General features: G+C 30.8%; 1 protein-coding gene and 1 long non-coding RNA gene across 2 annotated transcripts; one reads left to right on the forward strand and one right to left on the reverse strand.

Annotated features, from left to right (window-relative positions):
• Positions 1–50: 50 nt before the first annotated feature.
• LOC115888996 lies at positions 51–12,095 on the reverse strand. Its single transcript, XM_030908903.1, has 8 exons — positions 11,755–12,095; positions 11,314–11,407; positions 10,947–11,087; positions 10,695–10,895; positions 2,978–3,083; positions 504–615; positions 295–450; positions 51–200 (listed from the first exon to the last, which is right to left on the reverse strand). The coding sequence occupies exons 1-8, from the start codon at positions 11,918–11,920 to the stop codon at positions 184–186; spliced, it is 993 nt and encodes a 330-aa protein (XP_030764763.1). The 5' UTR covers positions 11,921–12,095; the 3' UTR covers positions 51–183.
• Positions 304–796, forward strand: LOC115888998. Its single transcript, XR_004051350.1, has 2 exons — positions 304–381; positions 550–796. It is a non-coding gene; the product is annotated as an uncharacterized LOC115888998 (long non-coding RNA).
• Positions 12,096–13,687: the final 1,592 nt, after the last annotated feature.

Below are 13,687 nucleotides of genomic sequence, written 5' to 3' on the forward strand. Positions count from 1 at the left end.
TTTTAGGAATCTTATATTTTGAAAAATAAATATTCAGCAATGAATATAAGCAATGCAATAAAATTTCCAATAAGGATAATACCAAAAGGCCCTGCCACCCGACATAGGTTTAATCGTGTTATGCTATATTGGATAATTTTGCTGTTTGCCGTTTCACTCAGAGCTTCTTGAAATGTTTGATTATTAAGTACAGCGACTGCCTAAAAATAAATATTGTTAGGTTCTTTTGCCATATACTGAAAGTAGGTATTGCCTTATAAGTATTTACCTTGTTTAGTAAGTAATAATTAATACCTGCTTCATTAATTCGATATATAAAATCATTAAGGGATGGAAGTAAAACTGAACTTTTTCGTAGCAGAAAAACTGAGTACTCTCTATGTAAGTCTTCCTTCATTAGTTGTAAATTTTTTATTTCATTATTTAATGAAAATGGAAAATGATATTTGTCTGAAATAAAAATAACATTAATTTGGATTATATATTAACAAAGTATATCTTACGCTGTGGCAACCTTTCAATCATTAAACCAAAATTATTTGTTTTTAGATATTCTTTTAGAGGTGTTTCAGAGGATGTAGCAATGTATCTGTTGTAAGCATTTTGTAGGAGAGTCTAAAATTTGAAGAACAAAATTAAATGGCATTTCTGGGATGTTAATCTAGAGTATGTTCCTGGATTGTCTGTAAGAGGAAAAACTTTTCTATTACGACTTTTTGATAAATTCTACTTGGCTTTTATACTTTTCCAAAATTCCGTTTTGTTTTAGAGAAACATATAAACATCTGAAAGTTAAGTTGAGTTTTTTTCTAAGGCGACTATTACACTATCAAATTTCTTTGTCAAAGATTTTATTTGACGATGATTTTATTTTATGAAAGAATTTGACAATGTAATGTGTGTGACTTTATAAAATATTGTATATTAACAATGTCATATTTTTCATCAAATGTCTTTTATAAAAAATCTTTGACAAAGAAATTTGATAGTGTAATACTGGCCTTACAATGTTTTATAAAATCACACATATTATACTGTCAAATTCTTTGAAAAAATAAAATCTTTGACAAAGAAATTTAAGTGTAATAGTAGCCTAGTCAAAGATCTTTTATAAAAGATATTTGATGTAAAATTTGACAGTATTAATATACAATATTTTATAAAATTACACATATTAAACTGTCAAATTCTTTGACAAAATAAAATCTTTGACAAAGCAATTTGACAATGTAATACTCGCCTAAGACTACTAGTGCTACTATTACACTATCAAATTTCTTTGTCAAAGATTTTATTTTATCAAAGAATTTGACAGTGTACCTAATATGTGTGATTTTAGAAAATATTGTACCATATGATGGGAAAAAAACGGCGTTTAGTTGGCTGGGAAATGACGATCGATGACATTTCCCATATAAATTTACATATAAAATGACAGCGATCTTCATTTCATAGCCATCGCTGACGCCGTTTTTTTTTCGATCGTTTGGTATATTAACATGCACTCAAATTTTTCATAAAATATCTTTTATAAAAGATCTTTGACAAAGACCTAAAAATCAAAACGCGTTTCGTGCGTTCGTTATGGTAATATCATTTTGCTTTATTTTTTTCATAGATAGTTATTATTAATTTTGCATAATGTCATATATTTCGCTATTTAAAAATGTCGAAGTAGTACAAAATTTATAACCACTTTAATTTCGATAGCATTGACCTAAGAAATATAACGAAAATCAAAATTAATAACCATTTAATAAGAATGAAAATCTGAAAATTACATTACCATAGAAACGCGTTTTGATATTTGGGACGATATCGACTATATTTTTCTCTAAAACAGTATGGAAATATTGAAATGTACCGTATTATCGAAAAAAAACGGCGTCCAGTTGGCTGGGAAAAGACAATCGATGACATATCTCAGGGCTTATTTTTCATGTGGTCGGGCCATAAGGCTCAAGCAAAAATTCGGGCCCTCTTTTTCAATAAAATTCAAAAATTCTCTTGTTAGTTTGGGTTAAAAAAAATAAAACAATTATTTTTATTTTTTTTTAATAATTTTAAAAAATAAATAAACATTATATTCAACAAAATAAATACATAATGAAAAAAAACAACAATTATTTCTAATTTTAAAAAATAAATAATTTTTTTTAACAAAACTTAATAAATACGCGTCGCTTGCACCACCCGAATCGCGCGCTTTTGTCTCCCACGTAGGACGAAGTGATATTTAGTTATTTTTAGATTGGGGAATTACCGATGCCGGTATCTTTGATATAAATTTATAAATAATTTAAAAAAAATTCATTAATTATATCAATCTAAAGCTTATTTTATTTAATTCTATTTTCCTTATCAGAGGTAACTTTTTTTTCTGCTATGTAAATTTACATTTGAAATTATGAATATTTTACAACCTTTAACGGGCCCCCCAGACCACCGGGCCTTATGGGCCTTGTGGTAAAATAGGCCCTGACATTTCTCATATAAAATAACAGCGATCTTCATTTCATAGCCATCATTGATGCCGTTTTTTTTCGATCATACGGTATATTAACATGCACTGTCAAATTTTTCATAAAATATCTTTTATTGTACAGTATAAACCGTATTAATTCATTTTACATACAGGAATAATACATTTTTTCAAGATGATAATAATAAAAAAGTAATCTTTCCTCTTAAAATATAATGTTAAGACGATTCGGTGACACACTGCCTAAGAACATTATAGTTTTGATACTGTATAGATACCATAGAATAAGAATTAGGGATATAGCGCTATACCTTCGAGTTTATTGACAAAATGGCGAAGGTATTTTAAAATATGGTCAACAGTCTGTGGCCATAAAAAAATGTGATTTTATCCTGTCTAAAAGTTCTTTTATCCATTTGAAAGAGCAAAAATTGAATGCAATAACATGGCACACTTAGTAAAACTTTTATAATTACTTTTTGTCTTAAAATATACCTCATTATCGAGCTTCCAATAATTAATCCAGTCAGCTACTTGAATTGCACCCCAATTGATATTGCTATTTAGAAAATCTTCTCTTGTTTCAATTGAATTTTCATACCTTGAAGTAATTTAGAAAAAAATTAGTTATAAGCAAGGTTATAAGTTAAATACAGTATATCCCCGGATTATTTTTACAAGAGGAAAAACTTATTATTTATACTTTGAGAAAAATGCATTCTTGATAAAATGTTTTGCTTGTTCTCAAATTGTTAATCCTGTTTATACTTTTCCAAATTTTCATAACGTTTTCGAGAAAATTAAAAAAACATGAAAATATGGTTGAATCTTTTCTAGTCCTAAAAATCAAAACACGTTTCTATGGAAATATAATTTCGTTTTACTTCTTTGATAGATTACTCTTGATATTATTTTAATTAGCGTCATATTTCTTGCTGTTTTAAAATGTTAAAGAAACACAAAATTTATTTAGTTCGATGTTACAGACAACAGAAAGAGTGATAAAAGCTATCGGAAAATGTGATACTTTAACAACAGCAAAACATATAAGGTTAATCAAAATTAATAATAATAACCATCTATCAAAGGATGAAATCGAAAATATATACTACCTACTATAGAAACACCTTCTGATTTTTAGGACTTCAAAATTCAACCATATTTTCATGTTTTTTTTTATTTTCTCTCAAACGTTATGAAGATTTGTAAAAGTATAAGCGGGAATAACCATTTTAGAACAAGCAACATTTTGGCAAGAATGGCAAGACAAGAATTTCCAGAAAGAATGCAATTTTCTCAAAATGTCAATAATTAAAAAGTTTTTCCTCTTGTAACGACAATACGGACGGGGACATACTGTATATTGAAAATATATTTTTTTTTTATTTGCTGTTTTCTTACGAAATTAGATATATCGTTATATTGAACAATAGAATCACAATATAATCGATTTTTTCAAAAACTGTTTACCTTAAAATATAATAATTATTGTGTATGTCATCAATCGATTGGCATTTTTAGTAAGAAATCTTATTTGAGTATGTACCTATATGGTGTGCTCAAACTGCAATAATTCTACCTACAATATTTTACTATATTATCCCGAGTATTTTTTAACTTTTTTATTTTTACACTATGTTGATATATGAGATCGTTAACAAGGAAAGAAATCAGTATATTGCTTTAAAACTATTCATTACTTTCGTAAAAACCACAGTAGGCACGTGCACCTGTCAACATTTGAATTTAAAATCTACCGGTGTGTGCGTCTCAAAAGTGGCTCACCCCTATAACTTTTTTATTTTTTCAGATAAAACAACGAGATTTGGTATGTTAGTATATGACATTAATTGGGATTGATTGACGTATTCAATTGTTTTCAGTCACTTCCGGTTTCACTGGAAATGACTACAATTTTTGAATTTTAAATGGCACCTTCGGTATTTTTTTAATTTATTCGATAGAAAATGACATTCTGAATCGAATGACATATCATATGTCAATTTTTGACATAGTCACTCAAAAACAAATTCTATTTTAAATTTCAATCTAGAGTGCCATGGCTGTGTTAAAAACATTAATTTTTAATCAAGGAGCCTTGGAAAAATAGATTTGATCGTCTAATGTTTTTAGTGCCTTATCCTGGCCAGTTAAAAGATGCCCAAATCGTATATTTTTAATCATATCTTAATTTTTTCAAATGGAACGAGGCTGGCTCATTAGCATATTTGGAAAAAGCATTTTTTTACGAATAATTTGATACCACACACTTGGTATTTTGAGTCAAATTGTCGTTGTAAACCATATGCTAAAATGTCAAAGTTGACATAATATGTAATTCGATTCAGAGTATCATTTTTTATCGAATAAAGTAAAAAAATACCGAGGGTGCCATTTAAAAATCAAAAGTTGTAGTTATTTCCGGTGAAACCGGAAGTGACCGAAAACAATTGAATACGTCAATCAATCCCAATTTATGTCTTATACTAACATACCAAATATCGTTGTTTTATCTGAAAAAATAAAAAAATTATAGGGGTGAGCCACTTTTGAGACGCACCCGGTATTTCATTTAATAATTTTAATTATTTTTCTATTTTCATTTTTAATTAGTATGATATTTGACATTACACTGTTTAACTGGTAAATGTGTTCAAATAAATTCAGATTGACATGTTTACCTGATTTTGGTTCACCTTATACAGTATGATGAAAAAAAAACGGCATCAACGATGACTATGAAATGAAGATCGCTGTTATTTTGTATGTAAAATTATATGGGGAATGTCATCGATCATGATTTTCAAGCCAACTGGACGCCGTTTTTCCTCGATCATACGGTACATACTGGGTATTTTACGCAACCGGTTTCTAAAAGTTTTTTTATTTGCTAATTTCACAGACTATTAATAGAGATACAAATTTGAATGATTGAAATTAAGGATATTTCCAGGAATACTTACATTCTTTTTAAAATATTTTCCACTTTTTGACACTTTCGGTTTAGTAACCGCCAACTTGCTTGTTTTAAATAGAACAATCTGTGATTTGTATTATTGAATTCTACATGTAATTCTGAACACGTTTTATATATGCCATATTAGGTGTATGGCATATACGTATATGGCATATATATACAGGGTTAGGTAATAGTGCGTCGGGCATCTGTAGCTCCTAGAATAAAAAAAATGGAAATTTTGTTTAAGTGCATATCTAAAGTATGTTCTAGGATGTATTTCAAGAAAATTTTAACTTCTATAGGGTGCCTCAAAAAAGTGTGAGTAGATCGGGATGATTTATTTTTAAATGGAACACCCTTTATATTATTGCATTTTTGGCTCCGTTTCAGATCACTTTATATAGTTTTAAGGTATGAGTAAATTAATATATTTCGATAGGTTCAGAGATATTAATAAATAAATAAAAAATATACATTTTTGAGCCTTTAAAAAAAATATTAAAAATACAAGAACTGTCCTGAAATCAAAACTATATTAGGTATTTATTTAGATGGTCTGTGTTTACTTTGCTATAAATATCGCAATCTTAAGTGATCATACAGGATGTTCAAAATTTTACTCCAAACTTTCTAAAATATAAAATAATCTTTTTTCGTTTTTTTTTTAAATGGAACTCCTTATATATTATTTTTTCAATACGAGAATTAAAAAATGAACATATTTTGTATTTATAGTATTTCAAAATTTTTAATGGTTTCGCAGATATTCGCGGTTTTATATTTCATATGACATTTTCCATAGTAAATTTTTATCAAAGCATCTAGTGATTTTTCTCTCTTATTTTACCGTTGAGAGAGCCATATATGAAATAATACTGCGCGTATCTGCGATACCATTAAAAATTTTGAAATACTTTAAATACAAAAAATGTTATTTTTTAATTTTACATCTAATAAAAAAATATACAGGATGTTTTAAAAAAACAAAGAAATATTAGTTTATATTTTAGAAAGTTTGGCGTAGAATTTTGAACATCCTGTATGATTTAAGATTACGATATTTATAGCAAAGTAAGCATAGACCATCCAAACCATACCTACTATAGTTTTGATTTCAGGACAGTTCTTGTATTTGTAATAATTTTTTTAATGGAAGTTGAAAATACAATTTTTTTATTTATATATTAATAGCTCTGAAACTATCGAAATATATTTATTCATATCTTAGGATTATGTAAAGTGATCTGAAAACCAAACCAAACCAAACATCTAGAAATAATAAGAAAAAACAGCAAATTTGTCCAAGGAACTTTTCCTTCTAATTTACTCTGATATATGTTTAAATAAACTTTTCAAATTTGAATCCTTCATATTTTCTCAATGACTCGATCGATTTTCAAAAACGAAACGGGGAAATATAGAGAATAGAAAGCTCTTTTCATTGCTGCGCCACTTGACCCCCCTTTTCATTTGAAAAAAGTTGGGGGATGACACCCACGCTCAGAGGGTTGAAGATTTTGCAATTTTTTTTGGGGCATAAGTTGTCCCCCTCACAAACAAAATTGACGTGTTTTTGAATTTTCTGAAAAAAAAATTACTCTGGCCGTTATGCCTTGCGGAACGTTTTCGATGGACCACCCTGTATATGAAATAATACTGCGCGTATCTGCGATACCATTAAAAATTTTGAAATACTTTAAATACAAAAAATGTTATTTTTTAATTTTATATCTAATAAAAAAATATACAGGATGTTTTAAAAAAAAATATTAGTTTATATTTTAGAAAGTTTGGCGTAGAATTTTGAACAGCCTGTATGATTTAAGATTACGATATTTATAGCAAAGTAAGCATAGACCATCTAAAATACCTAATATAGTTTTGATTTCAGGACAGTTCTTGTATTTGTAATATTTTTTTTAATAGAAGTTGAAAATACAATTTTTTTATTTATATATTAATAGCTCTGAAACTATCGAAATATATTTATTCATATCTTAGGATTATGTAAAGTGATCTGAAAGGAAGTCAAAAATGCAGTAATATACAGAGTGTGCTATTTACAAAAATCATCTCGATCCACTCATACTTTTTTGAGCCACCCTATAGAAGTTAACATATTTTATTGAAATACATCCTGGTACATACTTTAGGTTTGATTCTTACACTTAAACAGAATTCCCAAGTATTTTCTTCTAGGAGCTACAGGTGCCCGACGCACTATTGCCGAACCCTGTTTAAAAATATACAGGGTGGTCCGAACTGTATTCCGGAAGCTTCGGCAGCATATTCTGCAGATAAAAATAAGTAAAAAAGTTCTTATAAATGTATGTCCTAAAATGATTAGGTTCGGAGATACAGGGTGTATAGAAGGTTCATTTTTATTTCGATTTTCTCCAAATAATTTCTGAAGTAACGTCAATATTTGGATGAAAATTGGTGTCTGGGAGTTTTTTGACATGAGAAATTTGATTTTGATGTCAATATAACTACTACTTGTAGAGGGCGCCACCTACATATTTTTTAACTGGTTTGAAGAGTAATAACTTTTTGTCCGTAAGTTGAGCTCTCTTAACCTATTGCGAACAGTGTCAGGACTAACGGTTACTTTATGTGTGTCCTGGAGAATTAAAGTAAGCTCTGGTGCTGTAAAGAGTCGGTCGGCGCGGCGTCGAGCATTTAATTGTAAAAAATGATCTTGCTGAGGGGTAGTAATGCGATGTAGCCCTGTGTGCCTTTCAGCAACATCACCACTTTCACGGTAGCGTGTACTTAATCGCGATATTACACTTTGCGTTGTATTTAATGCTCTAGCTACGTCGATTTGGCGCATTTCAGTTTCGAGCATACCCATGGCCCTTAGCATTTCGTCTCTGTTAAGATGTCTACGCTCCATAATGTCGTTTAATACAAAACAGAGTTATTTGAATGAATTTTGGCCAGTTATCATAAAAACATAGCCAGTACAGGTTAAATTCGAACAATTGATGCTAGGTGCTTTTTATACATTTGACAAAAAATGCACAAACACTTCTGCAAATATCCCAAATTTAGAAATAACTAGTGTGACTACTTCGTTTCAATCGAAGTAGAAAGAATCGGCCTACAAATATGTGGTTGTTTATTCAAAACTTTTATTTTTAACTTTAATAAAATGATATCCCTAGATTTTTCCGGTGTGTGTAGTTATTTGACTAAAATTATAAATTTAAAATGTTTTTGTGTCAAAAACTCAACAGAAACTGTTGTATCATAATTTTTTTGCAGAAAATTTATGATTAATTTAAAAAAAAATCCCAAATTTATTATTTCAGTCAAATAACTAATATACTCAACGTGTTTATTTTTTGTCAATAATGACGTATTGACTATTTCCATTCTAAATATCTTGAGAACGGTTGCTCGTAGCGATTTTTGCCAAGAGACATTTATTACGTAAAAAATCATAGAATTGTATATTTTTTCACTCCATAGTTTTATACAGGTACGGACGAAAAGTTATTACACTTTAAACCAGTTAAAACACATGTAGGTGGCGCCCTCTACAAGTAGGGGTCATATTGACATCAAAATCAAATTTCTCATGTCAAAAACTCTCAGACACAAATTTTTATCCATAGATAAAAGACTTACTATTAAATAGATAGGCAACTTATAATACATTTCAATTTTATTATACAAGGGCGCCTCTGGTAGACGGAGGAAGAAATACTAATGGAAGAGAGGGGTGCGGGGAAGGGGGGTTGTTTTAGTTAATTTAAAATAAATTTAGACATACATGTAGGAACACTTTGTGTGCTTTTAATTAGGTCGAACATATTATAAACGATAAATCAACTTAATTAAAAGCATACAAAGTGTTCTTATATGTCGGATATTAATTAAAAAATATATTAAAAAGACTAGAAATAGTATATATTAAGTTGTTACAGTTATAATTTAATCTTTGGCGGTTTTCAGCAAATAGCAGGCAGTTTTACATAATTTTCCTCCCTTTGAAGTGAATTGGAAACGGCTATATAATTTTGGTGTAGGCAAGATTCCCAGTTTGTTTCCGTTTGGGACCTGAAATAATAAAACCAAATTAAATTAGATGTAATCATCTGCTGATCATGCTAATATAAAACGCGCGTCCTTAATTCCTTACATGCACCGTAAAAAAAATTAAATAACTGCTCAGCAAGTAGCATTTATTAGCAGTACTAATTTAAAAAATCTATAACTGTAAGTAGATATGTTTAATTTACTTACCATTGTATCCTTCGGAAACCAGGTGTACAACAATTAAACTCCATGATAAAAAATAATAAGAGTCTATACAAAACACAAATTGTCCCACCATTTTTAAAAAACATTGTCTAAAACAGAATACTGGCAAAAAATCTGAAGGAATTTAATTTTACAATAATTCGACAAATCTTTAATAGTATAAGTCTTTTATCTATGGACAAATCAAAACGAAATCAAACCGTAAAATCACAACAAAAGCGTCTCTGAGTGACAGTTAAAAATCAAATTTTATTATTGTCAGATATAGACATTTGCATTGTTGATATTGACAGTTTTAATATTTTGCGCCTCTGCATCTTGGAGGAAAAATTATTTTTAATGAACTGTCATTTCCATTTAAGTTTCCCAGCCATGTTTTTATCCAAATATTGACGTTACTTCAGAAATTATTTGGAAAAAATGAAACTGCTACACCTTGTATCTCCAAAACTAAGCATTTTAGGACATACATTTATAAGAACTTTTTAACTTATTTTTATCTACAGAATATGCTGCCGAAGTTTCCGGAATATAGTTCGGACCACCCTGTTAGCCAGTTTAGCCGTTTTTGAAAAAAAATCACTTTTGTGTCAAAAATTACATTTGCCAAGCGAAAGCTAATTCCAGGATCAGTTATTTTTATTTTCATAAGTTTCTGTTGTTTATCTTTTAGAAAATATTCTACTCTACTTAAATTTTTAAATCAATTACATGGTGCTCATAAAGTTTTGATAGATATAACCCTTGATTATGTACCTATAACAAGCAAAATTGTGCTTGCAGCAAAATTATATTTTGGCAGTACCTACAGGTACATTTTTTCTCAAATGGGACTCCCCTCAAGTGGGTGGTAGAAGAAAATGCCTATGTTTGTATTGACACATCATTTTGCATGAGAATCGGCAGTAATGGTACCAGTGCTCGAGAAAAAAAAATGTTTTTGCAGACCAGTGCAGTCTTTTGGATTAGGAGCTGGAGACATACCAAGGAAGTGTCATAATTGTAGCAAGACCGCTTTCATAAATTCTTGTTAAGAAAAATGCGAAAAAATACATTGTCATCATTATTATAGCTGCACTGTTTCTTGAGGGAACTGGCACTTTAATGTTGTCAGTAAAAAATATTTGAATAACTCCAAGTAGATCTCTTCCGAATTTCCTGATCAATAGCCGATTTCCCATTAAACTAAAATATTGTTTTACAGTTCTGTCGTATAAGTTACTTTATTTGAATTACCTTGCGTATTTTAATCTGTATTTTGTTATTAAAATGTTTATATAATGTGTGCAAAGAATAATTGCAACGTATCCAAAAAATATAGCTTGCCACGTGCAAATGCTGTAGACATATACTGGTGTTAACCAAGCAGCAACCAACCTAAAAACGGACTTAATATAAAATACCAAAGATTTTTTTTGTATACCTACGGGGTGCGTCTCAAAAGTAGCTCACCTCTATATTTTTTTTATTTTTTGAGATAAAAAAAAACGAAATTTGTAATGCTAGTATATGGCATGAATTAGGATTGACTTTAAGACTCATTCAAGACTCACTCTGTATATGCAGGGCATTTAGAAAAATTAAAATACATAAATATATTTACTTTGGCGCTGGCACCAAACAAGTCAATCCAACTCTTAGTGTAGGTATTGATAGACCAAAGAATCTGTACATTCTGTCTGTGGAGTAATGGGCAGCTAAAAATTAAAATAAAATGATCATTGGAAAATAGCTTCAGAAACTCGTAGATAGGTACAACTTTTTAACTTTCGACGTTGTAATAAAAAATATACTCTCATAAAAAATATTAATAAAAATTATTCATTTTAAAACTTTTATTATTTACATTAAATGAAAGAAGACTCAAAGTCTCTTTTATTAATGTTTTTCTGAAGTTTATTTGGTATACTTGAATTGCAATTCTAAATATTTTTTCTGTAGATCTAAGAATGGTATGTATTTTTGCTGGTTAAATGAGTAATGCGAAATCACGGTTGGTTACAATTCCTTAATACGAACTATAATATTGTATTACTTTACTCACCAACACCTATGTCGACATTATCTCTGTACACATCGCCTCTAAGTCCATAGACAGTGCCATTATCAAACACGTCACCCCAATAGTCTTTCTGAACCAACCAGAACTTTTTTGTAACATTGTGTTTTTTAAAAAATTCGTTTAATATCTCACCTTCCATTCCTGTCATGGTTATAGATCTTCCACTTTTTTCTAGAAAAGTGATTTATTATTTACCTACAATGCAATTGTTTACATCTTTTGGATATATTGTAGAATGTATGGGAGGGGCAAATTAATCACCGTATAACTTACGATAATCACTTTATAACTCATCGTACAGTCTCAGGACTTCGTAGAATGTAGAATGATAGAATAGAGACGGTTTTACACAAGTTATTCTCCATTTCCGAAATCGGTCGTACCAAAGTTTGACCACGAATGATCGTCGTTTTGACGCATTCTGCTAGTTCTTATAGCTTCTATTTACTAAAGTGTTCATTGAGGAGACAGTGTCCTGTTAAAAACCCCGTGACAATCCGAAGATTCATCATCTAAAGTGTCCACTGTTGGGCGTAGACCTCCCTCAAATCTATCCACCCTCCTCGGTCGTGTGCCACTTTTGGATCCAATTTCCTCTTAATCACTTTAAGTCATCTGACCAGCTTGTCGGAGGTTGGCTTCTGCTTCTGAGAGAATCCTGTCTTGGCCGCCATTCTAGTATTACTTGATCCATCTATCGTCCGTTCTTCTGGCAATATGCCCAGCCAGTTCCATTTCAGTTTTTCAAGGTACTCAGTAGTTAAGGCATCTGTTATTCTTGTACGCTGATTTATTACTGTATTGGGTACTACTGCCATTACTCGCCATCACTACTACTCTGCCATTACTCGCTGACGAGTATTTGACACGCATCAAAAGATGGTTACGCAAGGCGTTTCCATTCATGAGCTTTTCTGTGACTGAAAAGCCCGATACGTGATGTTATCTCTCTTCCGCACTCCGGACATTCAAAAACCTCATTACTTTGTTGTCTCTTTACTTTTTGGTTGTCGTTATTAACTGAATTTACAATTATCCTCCATTGCGTTCTATTGTGCACTGCTTCCTCCCACTGATGCTGCATACTTATCCCCTTTAAGTTTTCATGAACAACATTCTTGTATCTTTTGAGTTGTCCACCCGGTTTCCTCTTATCCTCTACAAGTTCACCGTAAAGAAGAGATTTCGGTAGGCGGTTTTCTTGCATCCTGTATACGTGGCCAGCCCATCTTAAGCGAGATTTAGTAATCATGACTTCAGCGCTCTCGCAGCTTGCTTTTTTAAGGACTGATACGTTTGAGACATGGTGGTACCATTTGATTCTTAAAAGTTGTCTAAGGTGTCTCTGTTGCAACTTGTTTAATGCGCTCGTGTGCCGGCGGTATGGCACCCAGGTTTCGCTTCCATTTAACATGGTGGGGATTATTACTGCTCGATACACTGCAAGTTTCGTTTTTGTGCTCAAGTCATGATTGTAGAAAACCCTGTCTTTTAATTTCCAGAATGCCCTTGAGGCGCTGCTGATTCTGTGCTGAATTTCACAGTCGATATTTGCCTTTTCCGAAATCAAACTGCCGAGGTAATTAAATTCTGATACATATTCCAATAGTTCTTCTCTGATTTTTATAGCGCTGTTATGATTTTCCGGGGGAGTGAACATGATTTTTGTTTTATCGATATTCAGTTTAAGGCCCAAAGTCTCGTATGCCCAGGTATATGTGTTCAGCATTCCCTGTAATTGCTGTAACGTATTTGCAACTAGAGCGCAGTCATCAGCGTATTGGAGTTCTGTGATGAATTTTATACGTATTTTTGTCCTAAGTCTTTATTTTGAACAGACCGCCGTCATACCTGTATCTAACGCCCATTCCTCTTTCCTGCAGTTTGCTGTCCACTATAATAGAGAGCGCTGCCA

The sequence above is a fragment of the Sitophilus oryzae genome, unplaced genomic scaffold, assembly GCF_002938485.1.
Source record: "Sitophilus oryzae breed Bouriz unplaced genomic scaffold, Soryzae_2.0 scaffold_810_pilon_pilon, whole genome shotgun sequence".
Taxonomy (NCBI): domain Eukaryota; kingdom Metazoa; phylum Arthropoda; class Insecta; order Coleoptera; family Curculionidae; genus Sitophilus; species Sitophilus oryzae.